The sequence below is a fragment of the Typopeltis vanoorti genome, chromosome 23 (assembly GCF_054136105.1).
Source record: "Typopeltis vanoorti isolate ZY-2024b chromosome 23, IOZ_Tvanoo_1.0, whole genome shotgun sequence".
In the NCBI taxonomy this organism is placed as follows: Eukaryota; Metazoa; Arthropoda; class Arachnida; order Uropygi; family Thelyphonidae; genus Typopeltis; species Typopeltis vanoorti.
This window is the reverse complement of record NC_143571.1, coordinates 2,242,959-2,261,836: the sequence shown is the minus strand read 5'-3', so window position 1 is coordinate 2,261,836 and position 18,878 is coordinate 2,242,959. Positions and strand designations below refer to the sequence as shown.

The following is an 18,878-nucleotide window of genomic DNA, read 5'->3' as shown; positions in this document are numbered from 1 at the left end:
CCCAATATTACATAATTTAATGATTTATACTTACCAGGAAATAATCTAAATTAAAAAAATTTACAAAATTTGTTAATTTATAATAATCGTGATTTAATTTCGGTATCGGAATATTAAAAATTCTCTGGTACAATTACTTTGGAAAAATAACGAATTCAAACAAAAATAAAGTGCACATATGTTATCTAGCAGTATTTTTGTGTGTGTGTGTGTGTGTGTGTGTGTGTGTGTGTGTGTGGTGATAATTTTGGGAAGGGGGAGTTAGCCATTAAAGGCAAATTAATTCTGTTATGAAAATTTTGGAAATAAAATTTTATTGTGACGCATGCACCTACACGTTTCGAAAGATAAACAGTAGGGAAAATATCACTACTTCAAAACTGCCGCATAATATCGAAATTAGCCGAAAATACGTACATATCAGTTGACTTCATAACTGCCGTTTATTTCGATTTGTAGTGAGTGATTAGGGGAAAACCTACAGATTATGTTATAAAAATTATGCATTACATGATATGATTCAAGATTTACATATGATTCTCTATAAAGCAAAATTTAAGAGTGCGAACCTTTGCACAGTCTGTGAACTAACCTTCGAACTAAGATTGTGAATAAAAAAGAAAACTTTAATTTGGAACAGATGAAGGCTGTATTCATTTTTAGATTCTGATTTTCATGAATTTATAAAATAATTGTTTGACAAAAATAATTATCTTCAATCAAGTTCTGGGAGAATTTTACAATGTATTGCCAATTAATTAGCAAATAATTAGCAAAAAAATTGATAGTTACATTGATCTTGCAAAGTGATACAATATGAAGTGAAGAAAGTATGAAAGGATTTCTTATTTTGCCCTGGCATTAAAAACTATAATTATATGATAAAAACAAGCAGCAGAAATGAATATAACTCATAGGTATTTAGTCTGGTATAACTTAGATTCCGGTTACTGAGCAAACGGCAAGCAACTGCGTTTCTTGCTGTAGGCAACTGAACGTAGCTACTACTTATGCCAGGTAATCTGGTTAAATGTTCTTTTCAGCGTGAAGGATTATTGCCCCTTCTAATGGACATGACTGTCAAACTACACTTCTTATCCATGTTCTTTGAACAGGTGGGCAGAATATTATCCAGATTTGCTGGACGTGTATATACATCCAGCAAAGAAATGGTACGCTTACATACATGAATTTTATGGAATACACGAGTTCCTGTTAGTTTTATATTCTAAGGAAAGAACAATGTATTTCAAATGGAAGCAGGAGGCCTCACAAATTTTTCAGCAGCCTCTAGTTTTCATATTATGAATTTAGTATTTAAAAATAATTTAGTATTGCAACTATAACTACGCTGTTTTTTATTGTTCTTTGTGTAAGGACTAAGGTTTTAAAATGTGGCCCCCATAGAGAGTGTGTCCCAGCTTGCGCCTAATGGTAAATGTGGCCCTGCATAGTAGTCACAGTCGCAGGGAACCACATACACTTCAGGGTGTGCTAGAGGGTGAAGTTTATCTTTAGGTGAGCAGATCAGATTTGCTAGTTTAACATGAGGTTTGAATGTGGTGCAAAGGCCATGACTTTAGATGTGTTGCTCTGATGATAATGATTTGAAATTCAGTGAAATATAAGCAGTTAATAAAACATCTTTTGTTAAAATTGTTTGGTGTTGTTAATACTGTTAAAAATAAATCATGAATAACCGTCAACACCTAAGCTTACCTGTTAGATTAGTGATATGCAGCTGTTTGCAGATGATGCAAAACTGGGGAGTGCAATGCAGAGTCAAGCAGATGTTATGGCCTTACAAGAGGACTTGAATAGATTGCATGAATGGGCAGGTGAGTAGAACTATCAGTTCAATGTTGAAAGTGTAAAGTTTTGAGATTTGGTGAGAAATGAATGGAATGCGAAGTATACACTTGGAGGGGGAAACTTTAAAGGAAGTAGAGGATATGAGAGATCTTGGAGTGATGGTGGACAAGGGCTTGAAATTCAGGGGCTATATTGCACAAGTTGTGAAGACCTCACATCAGATAATGGCAATGATGTGGAGGTCCCTGACATGCAGAAACAGAGAGGTTATGATGCCACTGTATTAGGCCTTGATCAGGCCTCATATGGATTATTGTGCACGTATTTGGTTGCTGGGTTTTCATGGTGACGAGGATATGTTGAAAAGGTGGGGGGGGGATCCAGAGAAGATTCACAAAGGTGGTCAGTGCTCTTTGGAATGTGGAATATGAGGACAGATTGAGAGAAACGTAAGTTGAAGCCTCATGAATAGGAGGTAGAGGGGCGATATGATTGAGACATATAAGCTAGTCAGGGGTTGTTATTAGGTTGACATGGAAGAGATTTTTCATAGAACAAGGGGGGGGGTAAAACAAGAGGGCATTACTGGAAACTGTATAAGAAGGGTGTGAGCAAAGGAATGAGGAGCAGGTTCTTTGCATGGAGAATGATTGATGAGTGGAATGCATTGCCTGAGTGTGTGTGTGTTAATTTAGGCACATTGAATCAGTTTAAAGCACGGTTGGATGCAATATGGAGGTCAGATGTTAATAATAATAATAATATTTGTTGAGATATTTCTATTCGTTTGCATTTCTGATGCTATTTTACAGCACTACTTTAATATAGTAATATATTAAATATTGCCCCTGAAGAGAAACATGAGGATATTGAAGATGAATTAACTTTTAAAATCTCAGAATTAAAGCAACTTATTAGACAAATGATGTGGAAATTACAAAAAGTTGAGATGTGTTTAGAGGAGCATAGGAACAACAAGAAAGTTAAATAGCAAAAGAAGAGACAACAGTGTGTTGACACAGGTAAGATATTAAGTAATGATAAACAGATATGTTAAGGCAAATATAAAAAGAAGGAAGTTATATAGTACTGTGATTCCATTTTACAGCATGCCATTGATTACATGTTTAATACTTCATTAGTGTTTTACCAAGATATGATAGTATTGAATTAACGAGAAAAAAACTATGAGGACAGATGATTCAATGCACAGGATGTGTAGAAAAAATGGTTACACATTTTTGAGTATATGGAGTGAGTTTCAAGGAAAAATGGATTTATATGAGGGCCTGTGCACTTGAATGTGTTTAGTATAAGGAATCTGGAGAAATTATATTAATTGCTCTGATTAAAGGAATCTGTCATCCATTGCTTTCATGGAATTCATTTTATCTCAGGTTTGTAGAGAAGGGATTCTATTTATTTTCAATGCAAGTATATAATGTCAGTTTAAAGCAATTAAATGTAAGGTCTTGAAATATAAGATCCACCAATGAGAAGTTCATACTCTGTTGGTGGAGCTATACTAGAGGGGGTGAAAGAAGCAAAGGATCTTGGAGTGATATTCGATTGACGTTTTGAGGACACATTTTGAAGGTGATGAAGCGAACCCAAAGGTTTGCTGCAATACTAAGAAGGATATTGACTAGCAGAGTTAAGAGTGGTGATTCCATGACTCCAATCAAACCACATATGGATTAGTGTTCTTAGATCTGGTCACTGATGGTGACCAGATTTAAGATACTTACACTTTTCCTGAGTCCTAATTTTTTAAATTGGGACAAAAAAATTGGTCATTTATTGGGGTCCCCAGCTAGAGCCTTGTGTACCTGTGCATAAGTATAGCCCTGGCCACTGGGATTTGAAAGGGATGATGAACCTTGGAAATGGTACAGAGGCAGATAACAAAAGCAGTTTGCATGCCCTCAGTCTGTTCTCATAATCAACACTGTACAGTACTGATATAATTTTTGTTATCTGCTTCTGTATCATTTCCAAGTTTCGTGGATTCCAGGGTTTGGTGGATAGAAGATAGTGGTGATATGATTCAGACACTTAAACTGTTGGGAGATATTTAGATTTTTTTTTTTTATGCTGAGCCCATACACAAGAGGATTGTATAGTATAGCGGTTGCAAGGACAAAGGAGGAGGAGAAGACACTCGTTCTGTGGGTTTCAAGGTGCACTGTGTAGGGATGTTGAGCAGCAGCTGCATGTGTTCCTATGAGCTTAGTACTAAGTGGGGGAATTATTGATGCTATTTCGGGAACATTTTCCATGGAAATATTTGTAGAAGACACATAGTACAGAGAGAAATTGTCTGTGTGAAAGTGGGGGAGTGAGTTGGTAAGAGATGGGTCATTAATAAGTCTGATTGCTCTTCTCTGCATGGAGTCGAGCAATTTGAGGGAGCTTTTGGGGGCCCCACCCCATATGTGGGAGCAGTATTCAATGGCTGGGCGGATTTGTGATTTGTATAAGGTACCTGCTAAATTAGAAAGCGAGAGCGAAAGAGAAATCCTAGTTTTTTAGAAGCTGAGGATGCAATGGTTGTTATGTGTTTATGCCAGGAGAGACTTGATGTCAGGGTAATTCCAAGAAGAAAAATCTCAGATTGTCTGGAAATTTGGATATTGTAAAAAAAAAATAATACTGGGAGAAACTGTTTTTTTTATGAGAAATGAGACAGTACTGGGTTTATTTGCATTCAAATTGACTAGGTTATCTGAACTCCATTGGAGGATGGCTTGGAGGTCTGAATTAATGGCAGTGGTAGTTACTGATCTGTAGTTTGAGGTGAGTTGCGTGGAGTAAGGTTTATCAAAAGAAAGGAAGGAAGGAGTACAATGCGCTGTCATCTGCAAAACTGTGTATTGGGTTGGAGGTAAGCTGGCAATCCAATTACAGAGGTCTTGAGATAGACCAAACGATGGCAGCTTGCTTAGTAAGCCCTTGTGCCAGACCCAGTCAAACGCCTTGGAAATATCAAGTCCACTGCTTGAGATTTGCCAAACTTCTCCATGGCATTTGACCAGAGATGGGTGACATATGTGATTTCAGGAAATCAACAGGAGATCAACAGATCTCCTGTTGATCGGCAGCGATGGAATCCATACTGCGGTCATTTATTAGACAGGTAGCTTCAAGGTAGTTTAGGAGTTGGGAATTGATAATTTTTCCATTACTTTAGACAGGACTGAGGTGAGTGAGATGGGGCGGTAGTTGGACGGCAGTGACTTGTCGCCCCCTTTTTGGGAATTGGTTGAATATAGGTCAATTTCCAGGCTGTGGGATAGATACTAGTGGAGTAAGACAGTATATATAAGCGACATAGGACAGGAGACAGTTCTGGTGCACAAACCTTCAGGACAATTGGAGGAATGCCATCAGGGCCAGGAGACTTTTTTTTATGTTTAATTTAGACAGTGTTTTGCTGATCTCTTTGGGGGACATTTGCCATTGTCGATTGTTCCTGCATTGGAGGCAAAGTGTGAGGCCAGGAGATTAGCCTTTTCTGTAGGAGATGATGTAATGGAGCCATCTGGATATGATAGAGGTGGGAATAGTGTTGGGCAGAAGTTACGGCTGATTGCTTTGGCGAGAGACCAAAAGGCTTGGCTGCCATTTGGACAGGCTGCTAATTTCCTGCTTTTTGCTCTTTCAAACTATTTTGGAAGCATTGATTGTTTTTTTTGGCATTTATTTCAGGCTTGGGTATAAGCTCTAAAGAAGGATGGGGTTCTTGATCTGAGCCAGTGATGGTATGTTTGATTTTTTATTTGTACTGCCTTGGCACATCTTTTGGAAAACAAGGGTTTAGTTAGGGAATGGCAGGTCAGAGTACTGTGGGGAATGTATGATTCCATGCCAGTGAGGATTACTTTGGTTATGAGTTCAGTGCATTTATTTGGATTGGAAGGTCGGAAGTCTAACCATGGGATGAGGCATAGAAGTTGCAGAGGCTGTCCCACTTGGCACTGTTATAATGCCAAACTACTCTTGTATGGGAGTAGCTGTGTAAGCTGTGTTTCAAGACTGTATAATATGAGTTATGAGGATCGACTGAGGGAATGTGGACTGCAGAGTTTGGTGGATAGAAGAAGGAGAGGTGATATAATTGAGACTTTTAAACTGTTGAGAGGCAGTTACAGGGTAAACAATGGAGAGTTCTTTCACTTGGTGGAACGGCGGGAAGGAGCGATGACAAGGGGCCATCCCTGGAAGTTACGAAAGGAGGCTGTGCGCAGGAGGGTGAGGAGTGGTTTCTTTGCATGGAGGGTGGTTGAACCTTGGAATGCGTTGCCTGAGAGCGTGGTTGGAGTGGGAACGGTCAGTAGGTTCAAGGAGTGGTATGATAAACTTCGTGTTTCCTAAAAACTACCTCCCACGATGAGTTCTTTGACTTCAATGGAGGCCTGGATAATAATAATAATAATAATGCAAAGTGCACACCCCCCCTTTCAGATGTGTATAATGCTGCGCATTATGGGAAGGGTCACTACCCTGACTTTTGTGTAAGGTCATTTCCAAAATATTGGCAATCCCTCAGATCATTCAAATCGCAACTCATTAATTGTTAATCACTTCAAGATACTTGGCAGGAGTTCCACTCAGTGATAAGCAAACCCTACCACTGAACAGAACCACTCATCTCCCAAGCATCCACTGAAGGGCCTTGATAAAGGCCATGTCAGGAGAAGCATCTAATTGAATGCAATGAATGACATGACCACTTCAGCAGACCCAATGTATGAGTAAAGGGACATCTCCAAAAACTAGGCAATACTTCAGATCACTCTAATCTCAATGAGTAACCCAAAGGATCTTATAACTCACTATACTCCATTAAGCTCAGCAGTGGTTCCACCAGACAAAACCTGCAGAAACCCCAGCTCAACCCTTTGAGTGATCTAGAAGATCACTCTAAATCTCACTCAGAGGCCTTAAGGGATCACTACTAAACTCATCACTCCAGGACAGGAAACTCAGTGGTAGCTCCACAGTGACAAGCAAAACCTGTTACCGAGTAGAACCTCTCTACTCCCCAGGAGGCAAGCAGACCCAAAGACTGTTTAAGTGCAGGTCTTCTCCAAAAACTAGAGTGATCCCTAGGATCACTCAACCTCAATGAGTGACCTGAAGGATCATTTAACTGATTAAGTCTTGAAAACTCATCACTGCAGGACAGAAAACTCAGCTGTTGCTCCACTCAATGACAAGCAAAAACTCCCCACCAAGCAGAGCGTCTCTACCCCCCCCCCCCCAGGAGACAAGCAAGTCCAAAGACAAATATTAATAAAAGCCATTGGTGGGCAGTGGGAGCCAGACTCAGAAGAGATATCATGGTTTAATAAATGCAGAAGTCGTATATTTTCCATATACAAGTATTGAAAAGGTGTTCCAGCTTATTATTAAAATATTCTGGATCAGAGCTAGAAATTTTTTTTTTACTTGATTATAATTAAAAATTAAACTTGCCAAGAAATTATATTCTTATTTAATCCTTTATTCAAGTGTAAACAAACAAAGTTACTGCATGAAGTATCTTCATGACTAATGGCTAGCAAATAATGTTTAATAGCTTTTAATTGAAATCAGTTAATTTGTAAGATATAACTGTTAAACTTTTTCATATCCACTTGTTAGCATTAGTCTCATGATCACTTTATTCCCTTTACTTTATACTTTGGCAATATTTCTGTTGAACTTCAACTATCCTAGAAGTTTAATAGAGACATGCACATTAGACATAATATAATTTTTAAATAACAACTTCACATATGTAAGGAAAAACTAAATATAATTTATTACGTAACTGTCCTATATCCATCATTGCTTCCAGCATCTTTACTTGATCATCTTTTTGCAGTGCACCTCTACCAATATAATACTTGACAGTGTTCAACTAGCATTCATTCTTCTCTTCCTTTAGTACTGTTTTGCAATAGTTTTCTTGAGAAGTAGTGAGCAAGGAAGTGAGAATTATGTTTTTTGCATGATGACTGGAGTTGAGTATGTGCGTTGTATGCATTTTTCCGATAAGATGGTTTTCAGAATAAATGATTTTTTGATATGGTATAGTAGACTTTGTAGCACCTAGAGTGGACTTTCCATGAGTCTCTTGACTGCACAGCTCTTTGACAATAATAATAAAAACAGCAATAGAAATTCACTTATTTATGATTCAGTTTTTAATTTGATTTGAAGATTTTTTTCCCCTTTTCTTATATGAATAAGCTTTTCTCATTAAAAAAGCTGTTGTTTATTTTGAATGTGCTAATATCAAAAGAGTAATAACAATTTACATTTAATTTTGAGTATGTCGATGAATGTATTTAACCTTATGCATTTGTTGAACACAAAGAAATTTAATAATCAATCACATTGCATCAGTAAAAAAATTTATGTTTTATTCCAAACTGAGGCATTGTTATGCATAAAGAAAAATGGTAAGCAAACTAATTTGAGTAAGAACATGGAACATCAGGCAAGCATTCAATTATTTTGACTACTCCCTCTAGGCACAGTCAAATGTTAGAATAACAACATATACAGGGTGTTCGGGATAAATTTGACAGTTTCGTAAGGAAAAAGAAAATCTTCTTTGTATCTATTAAATTTAATGAATTGACAAAAAAACATTACAGGCAGAGTTAATTACAATACTATCAACAAGATTTACTCAAAATAACCACCATTAGCATCGATCACAGCTTCAATTCTGCTTCGGAACCTCGAACAAGCTGATGCTACAGTCTCCCTGGGAAGGGCCGCAAAAACTGTTTTAATTTTATCCATTAACTGGGCTTTTGTATTACTGGAAGTGCGATTGGTGTCTTTTTCAACTGCGCCCCATACAAAATAATCCATGGGGTTAAGGTCTGGGGAGTTTGGAGGCCAAACATTTGGACTGGTGAAGTCGTAGAAATTTTCAGACAACCATTTTTGACTTTTCCCAGAGGTGTGGCAAGGGGCCGAATCCTGCTGCCATACATACGGCCTACCATTGGCTACCCTTGTTATCCAGGGCTTGACTACAGTTAGCAACTCCACGAACAAAGCCCGAATTCCAATGCCAGGGTTCTTCAACACCTGTTCCTGCAGATTTGCGAGGAATTCTGCTGTACGAACGCAATCAGATCGTCTGCTAGGGATCTTTCTTCTTGCTACATCCTCGTAGTCACCATTGCAAGTCTCTAGTTCATGCCTGATTGTTTTTACTGTATTCAGGGAGCATTGGGCAGCAGTCGTAATATCCTTATTTTGATGGCGGGCACGAATCATCATGATACAAGTTATTCTCTTCCATGATTCAGGTGGGTTCCAGCTATCCATCCTTTCTGACATCTTGTATATGAATGAAGAAGGGTCCAAACTTTTAAATGAAGAGAAGTGTGTGTTAATACATGTAACTTACGGAAAAATATAATTAATTATAAATATGTCAAATTTATCCCGAACACCCTGTAGTATTGTTGTGACCTATTCTTCTTATTCTATTCTATTAACTTTCTTATACTTTATATCCTACCGGCTGCGCAATTTATGTTGTGTCCCATTTTACGATCTTTATTCTATTTTATAATTTCCTCTTATCTATGTTCTTCTATTTCCTACGCACGAGATATCACCATAAATTTTACTAATATCTAAGTTATTTCTCCCCTTAGTACCCCTAATATTTGTATTTATACTGCGCCTTTTGGGATATTTAGTTTAAGATATTATATACAAAAACAAGGAGAAAGAACTCAAACATGTCTGTAAGTGTAACTATGTTGCAGTCGTGACACTTTATCTCGTTTCTTAACATTAATTTCCCGCGTGATTAGGTTCGTATTTTTCAAGTGGTGCATTGGACAGCAATTTCAGACAAGTCTTTTATCATTGAACAAAGGTTTATTAAATTCCTTAACATGGTACAATTCAATTATAGTGATTACTCAATTTAATGCTAAACTAAATGCTTACAAACTAACATTAGCTTATTACAAGTAGTTAGGCTATGATCCTATAATGAGTATTACGATCATGCCACCATAACAATTCAACACATAAATTCACTTGACATGGACAAATAAGATTAATTCACTCTATTTAACTATTCACACTTAAGTAGATTAACTAAACCTTTTTCTGCACTAACACACAATTATGACATTTTAACTTTCCAATACATTACAATAGACATGCAAAATTCTCAGGACACTTAATTTTTCACATAACATTAACACTAGCCAGCTTACTTTTAATATATTCTGTCAGATACTAAAGTCCTAGTATAAATTTTCCTTGGTCACTTCAACAGTTCCTTATTAGAATAATGATACTTATCACAGACAAGTTTTAGTTAACATTAGATATATTTTACAGTACTTTTCTTTCTTGGGATTTTCATATGGACCTTTACCTTCTTCTGATTGAACTATCTTGATATAACCTCACCGATAATCTGCTTCTCCTACGTTCTTTTTGGAATTGAACTAGGCTTACACTGGCTTAACCTTTCGTAACTCCGAACACTTTGAATCATCCATTTGAATCGTGGCTGTGCAACTCGCCACGTGGACATCGATTTCTTTACTTCTTTCCCCTTCTCGTAGTTGTCACTGAAGTTGGAACACAAAGAATATGCTTTCTTTTCCTCGACTATATGGCATTCTTCGCTTCTCACATAGGAAATACGGAATCGAAATCCCGCTCACTTTCGTTTCCATGTTGTGACGTGGAGATATAACTCCAATCTCGCCATTCAGGAAATCACCGTGAAATCCCTTACGAAAGAGCTCGCGAAGGACTCTCCTGGAACAGAATCAAAACCAAAACCAAGAAAAGCCTCGTGGGGGGGGGGGTTTCCAACCCTTTTATACCTGTTCTCCTAACGGCACTTTTTTTAACTTCTTTTCTCTGCCCCCTACTTGTTTTTACTTCACCGACCAATTAGAGTGGCGTTTTTCTGCCAAATGTCCTTTGATCGGCGAGCCCATAACGTTGTCTCAATCCGGGAATTGACCCTAAGCGATTTTCTGTTGTTTTTCTTGTGCTAGCCTCTAACTTAATCCCTTCCAAAATTTTTCTATGAATTTACTTAATAACTTAATCTCTAGCCTCTCACATACCATCTTTTATGACTAATCCTTTTCTGTCTTATTTATTTAACTTTTCTTATTTAGATCATATCACAATATTAATATATTCTTTCTTTTGTTAGTTAGTTTAACAAAACCTTTATATTTTATATATTTTATTGGATGCAAGAATCTTTCTTTTTCTTCTTATTAATTCAACTATTATCTTTTATGCAGGGTTCTTTTATTTATTTTATTTATTCTTCATGTTACATCATGATAGCTGAGAATTTTACATTCTTAAGATATCAGGGTGTAACAGTATCAGCCTTTGACTGATAATTGAATTCTTGCTTGATGTTCTGTGCTGTTATTCAAACTACTGTGTTTACCATGTTGTCTTTATCCTTGGCTTTAGTTATTGTTAGTTGAAATATTGGACTAAAATGTTCAATTTTTTTTTTTACTTCAGTTTTGTGAATAACCATTCAATTTCTTTATTACCATTGAACCTACAACATGCAGTGTGCTATGTATTATCTTTTGTAATCAGATTTCATCTTTGATTGTAGGTTTTGATCTAATGGAGGTTGGCAGGGATGAAGTGACATTAAGAATGGGTAAGCAAGCTAACAGAAGAATTATACAATTTGCTCTACAGGCCTTACTAGCCGTTTTTGGTAAGTTATGTTATCTGCATTAAGCAAAATGCATTTATCATCATGTATTTATTTATTTAGAAGTCATATGTCAGTGATAGTCCTGTGACTTATGTGCCATTCTGGACAAGAGGCCATACTTGGTATCTTATAGAAATATGCTCAGAATCTACATGCAGTCTCTGAGTGAATTTATCTTGAAATAGGAAACTGTATGTTGAACTATGAATATCTGATACAGTAAAATCCTAACAATATTTTTCTTGTGTTTTCTACATTGAATAAAAAATAGGAGAAAATAACAAAAAAAAAAAACTTACCTAAAATATTTTTTAATTTTTAATTAAATGTTATTAGTATATAGTAATAATTAAAATAAACATGCACATGTGCATTCTTTTCCTTTAGATGAAGCTTTTTAAGTGACTGTTTCACATGCGCATTAAAATTGGAATAACCAAATAATAATAATAATAATAAAAAAATCTAAAATATTTAAAATTTTTTAATTAAATGTTATTAGTATATATACCTCCAGGGAGTACCTTTGGACTCCCTGGAAGTGTCACGTAATAATAATAGATAATAATAAAAAAAAATCATTCTTTGAATGATTTTGATGTGCATGTGAAACAAAGACATTTACAAACCTTTATCTAAGGGAAAAGAAGGATACAATATACATCTTGGCAAGCAAGCAACATAATATTTGTAATTAGAAAAAAAATGCTAAGGCAATCATTACAATATACCAGTATACCAGGTGTATACTGTAACCAGGTGTCACGTGTGTCAGCTTGCAGGATTCCTGATGACCACTATTTAAGTTGGCAAGAGGATAATGCATGGATAAAGTTTCAACAGCAAAGCCTACAGGAACCTTTCAAACAGATGAGGTCACCACTTTCGCCTAAAAAGAAAACATGAATTGCTACATGCAGTGTTAGAACTGTTTCAAATCAGAAAGACACAAGAAGTTATAAAGGAAATGGGGAAAGTATGGAATAGATATTTTAGGAATAACTGAGCTGAGATGGACAGGATTTGGAAGAGTGAGAACAGGAGATGGATATCAGATATTGTATTCAGGATCAGATGAAAGTCATGAAAGAGGTGTGGTACTTATATTTAGTGCAGAAACAAGTAAAAGCATGATAAACTGGAAGTCCATAAGTGATTGGATATTAATGGCTAGATTATTATTATTATATGAGCACCTCCATGGAGTCTGAAGACTCATCGCAGGAGACCCAAACTATCCACACAATCTGCCATACCTCTCCTTGAATCTATTAATATACCAAGCACTCACAACTGACTCTGGCAACCCATTCCGCTCATTCACAACTCTCCAAAGAATGTAGTTGTCATATCCTTACTAATCACACCTTTATTCAACTTTCAGGGATGACATCTTGTTCTGGCCCTCCTAGCCAAGTGCCAAAACATTTTCCCTGCATCAACCCTATAAAATCCTTTAAGGAACTTAAATGCTTCTATCATATCCCATCTTTTTCTCCTACCAACCAACTTCTGCAATCCATACACCCTCAACCTGTCCTCATTGGGAACATTCCACAGACAACTTATCATCTTAGTTGCTATCCTCTAAATCTTCTCCATCACTTCCTCATCCCCAAGAAACCCATGAGACCAGACCTGAGTACAGTAATCCAAATGTGGACATATCAAGGCCTTATAAAGAGGAATAACAAATTCCTTATCTCTACTTGTTAGTGTGTTCTTCAACAGCCAAATAATCTTAGCAATATGTCCTCTGAACTCTAATTCTCTGTCTACCCCCCCCCAAAACTCTAACTTCATCTATTTCCTGGAGTACAGTGCCATCAATGTGATACACAGCTTGTAATCTATTTATCCCAAAATGTATACCTTTACATTTCTCCACATTAAACTGATACCCATTATCTTTTGTCCATACTGACAGCCTATTTAAATTGTCCTGCAAGCTCTCCACATTGCCTTGATTAACTATTTTCCTTCTTCTTCGTCTTTTTTTCAGCCATTTTCTGTCCAGTGCTGGATGAAGGCCTCCTCCAGTTCTTTCCACCTTTCTCTGTTCTTGGCAATGGTTGACCAATTTTCCCCAACAAAATTTGACAATTCATCACTCCACCTTCTTTTAGGACGTCCTCAGCCTCGTTTCCCTTCTATTACTCTTTTAACTATTACTCTACCTAATTTAACATCATCAGCATATTTCCTGAATAATTTAACTGAATATTTCCTTTCAGGTTATTTCCTATATCATTTATGTACAAATTAAACACTAGTGATCCTAGCACTGAGCCTTGCAGCTCATCACTAGTCACCTCTTTTCACCTCAGTTCTGCCCCTCCATATACCACTTTTTGATATCTGTCCAGCAGCCACCCTCTTATACACTTATCCAGTGTCATATCCATCCCCATTTGTTCTAATTTGCATAACAGAGTTCCATGTGGTATTCATCAAATGCCTTATATTTTCCTTATGTCCACTTAAATCATTTTATCCCCACACCCATGATTAATTCTCTTGCTTGTTTCCTCCTCATGTCTAAAACATGAATTATCTTGCTCATTCTCCTTCCTGGATAGCAGACCTTATCTACTCTCTCTCTCTCTCTCACTAACCAATCCTCTAACAGTGGAATCTCCATACACTGCTATTCTCAAATCACTCTTCACCTCTTTTACCCTTTTTTTCTTTCCTTCTATTCTTTTGCACACTTTCATTTGCTTCTCTAAAAGTCTAATATCATTCCACATATTCCTCGTTTCATTTTTCATTTTGAATAACTCTTGCTTCAAATTTTGCATTCTGGCAATTTCACTCTTTGTCACTTTCATAGTCTTGCTACCTCTCTTTCTACTGCACTTTACTTCTGTTTCCTCATTCAAACTTCCTTTCACTCCCTTATCACTTTCACTTTTTTTCATTATTGTGTTCTTTCACTCACTCAGTCTTACTAGCTTTCATTCCATTTCCGTTTCTTTAATTTAGGCTTTCATTCCTTCAGTTTGCTTTACATTTGTTAACACATAGTCTTGCACTTTCTATAAATCCATATTTTCTCTCATTTCCTGTTCAGTCTCACCACAAACACATCTTTCATGCATGACATCAAACCATTTTTTAAAAATCTACATCATTAAAGACATTTAATTTTCACACCACTCGTAGCACATGGTGTTGACCTCATGTGTACTGGCATTGTGTTCTGTTCAAGGCAAGATTCAAAAATTTTTAAAAAGTTAGTAACAGATCTATAAGGCTAATAATCACACGGATACACTTAAGTTATTAAAAAGAAACAATAGTGTACTAAAATGCAAGCAGTATCACAATTATTTCACAAAATATCACTTATCTTTTCCATAACTCTTTACCAACATTAGTAAAAAAGCTCCTCAACATTGGAAAGGGTTAAAAGAATCTTTACCATGTAGATATACTGTACCTCCAAAGCTCCTCTTCTGATCATGACAGAATTTTTATGATTGTTCTGAAGGCATACACCAGAGCTGACTACTGTTTTTAATTGCCTTTTTACACCTTCTTATTTTACTAGTATTTATTCTGTAGCTGCTTGAAAATTAGTCTATAATCCTTCGGTTCCTAAGAAGGGGAATCAAATCAATAAGTCTTTAGCATATTATTGCTATGTGATTGATTTTACTTTAGTCCTTCTGGTATATTACATTTGAATGTGTCCTACTCTCTCTTTACATTGGTTTCGATTATCATAATTTCTTCTGTCACCATTAAACTAATTTAACATACTAATTCTCAGATATGATTGTTCTCACACACACACACACACACACACACACACACACACACACACACACACACACACACACACACACACACACACACACACACACACACACACACACACACATTTTATTAATTGTTTTAATCAGGTGAGACCAAATAATGAATCCCAGGTACTCAAACTTGCTGACCTCCTCAGCAAGTTTGAGTACCTGGGATCCATTATTAATGTGAAGAATTGCTGTTCAGAAGAGGTCAGAAGAAGGTTAGGAATGGCTAAAATAACAGAGACCTGTCTAAAATTTGGAAGGATGGATCTATCTCCATGGGAACAAAGTTGAGAATTTTGGATGCAGTTGTTTTTCCAACAGCGACTTATGGATGTGAGACTTGGAACCTAAAGAAGTCAGATAAGAAACGAATATCTGCTTTTGAGATGTGGTGTTATAGAAGGCTGTTGATGATATCATATACTGAAAGGCAAATGAATGGGTGTTAGAAAAGATCAGTAGAACTTTAAGGCTCCTTAAGGATATTGACAGAAGAAAGTTAAAATATTTTGGACACATAGAAAGGATGGAAGGGGGACTTCTCAGAACAGTAATGGAAGGTAAAGTTCCTGGAAAAAGAGGAAGGGGTAGACCATCAATGAGATGGATGGATGGTGTGTGTGGAGTGACTGATCTTTACTGAGACCGCCAAAAAAGCAAACAACAGGACTACATGGCAAGGCCTGGTGTGGCACGTCACCGAACATCGGAGTGACCATACGGCATCTGTAGATGCCCAGTGAACGTATAGATAGATAGATAGACCAAATTTGAATTACTCGGATTAATACTTACTATTACAATTTCTGCAATAATTGAGTTGATCCAAGACAGTTAATTCATGAACTTAATCTTCCATGAACTCGATTTAAGTACCAGACTTGATTTTACAAGCGAATGCCATGAACTATCTTGTTTACATATTTATTTGTTTCTTGCATTGAAAAATAAAATGACATTTTTCATTTTATGAAATGGTTGCAGCATATTTATTTTATATATTGATTTCTTTTGTATTATTTACAGATACTCAGGAGGCTCCTAAAAACCTAACATTTGAAGATTCTAGTTCCTTAGAGAGCTTGGAATCTGTTCCGAGTGAGTCTAGAGCAACAACTCCACCGCCATCTACTCCTACGCTTTCTTATCCTTCTTGGCGTCCTATGACTGGCAGTTTAATACTTGGGCGGAGTGGAACTGGTGCTTTTAGTACTTATGCAAGGACTCGTGGGGAACCTGATGGCCGTACAGCTACCATGAGCAGTGATCAAAAGGGAAGAGATAGTGACACCTTTACTCCTAGTCCTGTGGATTCTGTTGCAAAATTATATTCTGGTTCACAAAGTCAGAAACGATCACCACAGCCTAGTCCATGTTTAGCTCTGGCACTCTCTCACCAAAGCAAAATACGATCCATGTATACAAGTGAAAGTCCTACTAGTGATGGCAATGCAAGACGTCCTGATAGTTCATCTTCTGCTAGTTCAGCAACAGATTGGGATACTGGACAGTCAACTGTTCGACGTCAGAATCCTCCTCGGGATCGAGATAAAAATGGACCTGAAGGATCAGCACATGAGAATTTTGGTGGAAGAAAGATTGGCTCATCTGGTTTATCATCAAATTCTAGTGCTCAAAGTAAAGTTATACCTACTGTGGCAACAGCTGCTATCTCAATGACAAGTTCAGGATTTGAGAGTCAGAGTAGCGACTCTGATCGTAATGAATTTTCTCTTCAAAGACCTAATTTTGATTTGCCACTGTTACCATTAAAGAGTGCATTTACATCTAAAAATGCTGTATCCAGATTTGCAAATTTGAACAGTGGGAATTTTAACAGTGTGGATGAAAGAGTAACTTCATGGACCGAATCACAAAGATATTTTCAAAAAGGACGGACAACTGGATTAAATGTAGTGGAAACTAAAGCTCAAGTGCATACTAATGATACATCATTAAATGATTCTTTAACTGGAAATTCTTTACGCAATACTGAACAGCCTATCTTTACACCATCTATGAGTGATAGACAAGAAACAGCTGATATTTTGGAAGTTTGCATACCACCTACATTAAATTCAACAAGTCAGGATTCTGTATTATATTCAATGCACTCATTAGGTGATTTATCTCGTAGAAACTATGGAGGAGACCATGTACTGAATACACAGCTAAGACATCTTAGTCAAGATCCTCCAATATCTGATGTTTACCATGATAGAAATATGGGATTGGGTTTGGCACCTTCACTTTCAAAGATTTTAGCTTCGGATAATGGTCATAGTCTTGCTGAACACGAAGGACAAGATGCTACTAATTTACATCAGTCACAATGCATATCACATTCCTCCTGTGTTATGCCAAAAAAGCCTCTTGCAAGACCTAAGCCACCCCTTCCTCCTAAACATATTAACATTCTTCCTCGTAGTCATCACCACAGAGAGCGCAATAATGTACCAGGTAATATCCTTCGACATGAGGATACTTCTGATGGTACAGATGTCCCAGAATGCCCTGCAGTTTGTGGTATTCGAGATCAGGGTGATGGAGGTTCTTTCACGGAAATAACATGTCCAAGTCAAAATCAAGGTCTTTTTTCTCCATCCTTGAAAGTATTTTCTAATTTTCTGAATAATATGGAAGAAAACACACTACATGAACTAAGTGATGGAAAGAAATCTAAAATAGATGGTTTACCAGTTGATATGCCTTTGTCTAATAAGTCAGACCAGTCTTCTGCTATTTCAGATTTGCTTGGAATATTGTTGGATGATGTGGAAGAGTGTGAAACAAACAATCTATATAATTATGCTACTTTTAGCTGTGCATATAAAGACAGTGTTGTTAATAGTTTAGTTACAAATGACACTGTTCATCAGATTGACAATGGGGGACTTGAAATAATACGCAATGACTTATCTAGGAGTACTCCGGCTTCAGATACAGAAGGAAGTGATTTGGACACTTCTCAGAAGAATATTTCCACAGTGAAAAGGAATCCTAAGCATATGGTTCTTAGTCCATCCAAAGGTAAAGGACCAGTAGAGAGGACAGGAGGAGCAACCTGTTAATTTTTATTTTTTATGAACTTGTTGTATAGAAATGTATCATGTGCCTCTACATTTCATTATTTTACCAGATAATGTATGTATATGGATTATGTGCAGAGAAATGATTTGTATATACTTTATGGAAAGAAAAAAAAACTTTTAAAGAGATACATATTTTTAAAATCCATGTTTTTTTTTTTTTTTTTTTTTTTTTTTTGGAAAATACATGGATCTATCATCTATCTATCTATCTAGCTATATATATATATATATATATAGTTAGATATATAGTTAGATATATATATATATTTTTTTTTTCACACACAAAGAGAGAGAGAGGTGGAGATTTTCTTTCTATTGATGCTTTGGCATAGAGAAATATGCAAATTTCTAGAATAAAAATGGTGTTCGTTCACAAGAAAGAAAGAAGGAAAGGCAGTGTATGAGCTGTCTTCATAC

At 36.5% G+C, this 18,878-nt stretch overlaps 1 protein-coding gene across 1 annotated transcript in view; it reads left to right on the top strand.

The window, feature by feature from the left end:
* The window catches only part of LOC150093573 (tetratricopeptide repeat protein 28-like), a 462,929-nt gene extending 444,356 nt beyond the window's left edge, over positions 1 to 18,573 (top strand). The window contains exons 21-22 of the mRNA XM_090412721.1: positions 11,453 to 11,560; positions 16,396 to 18,573. Of these exons, the coding sequence (XP_090268847.1) occupies positions 11,453 to 11,560; positions 16,396 to 18,440 (2,153 nt within the window). The 3' untranslated portion in view covers positions 18,441 to 18,573. The remainder of the gene's footprint in view (positions 1 to 11,452; positions 11,561 to 16,395) is intronic.
* The last annotated feature ends 305 nt before the right edge of the window (positions 18,574 to 18,878 follow it).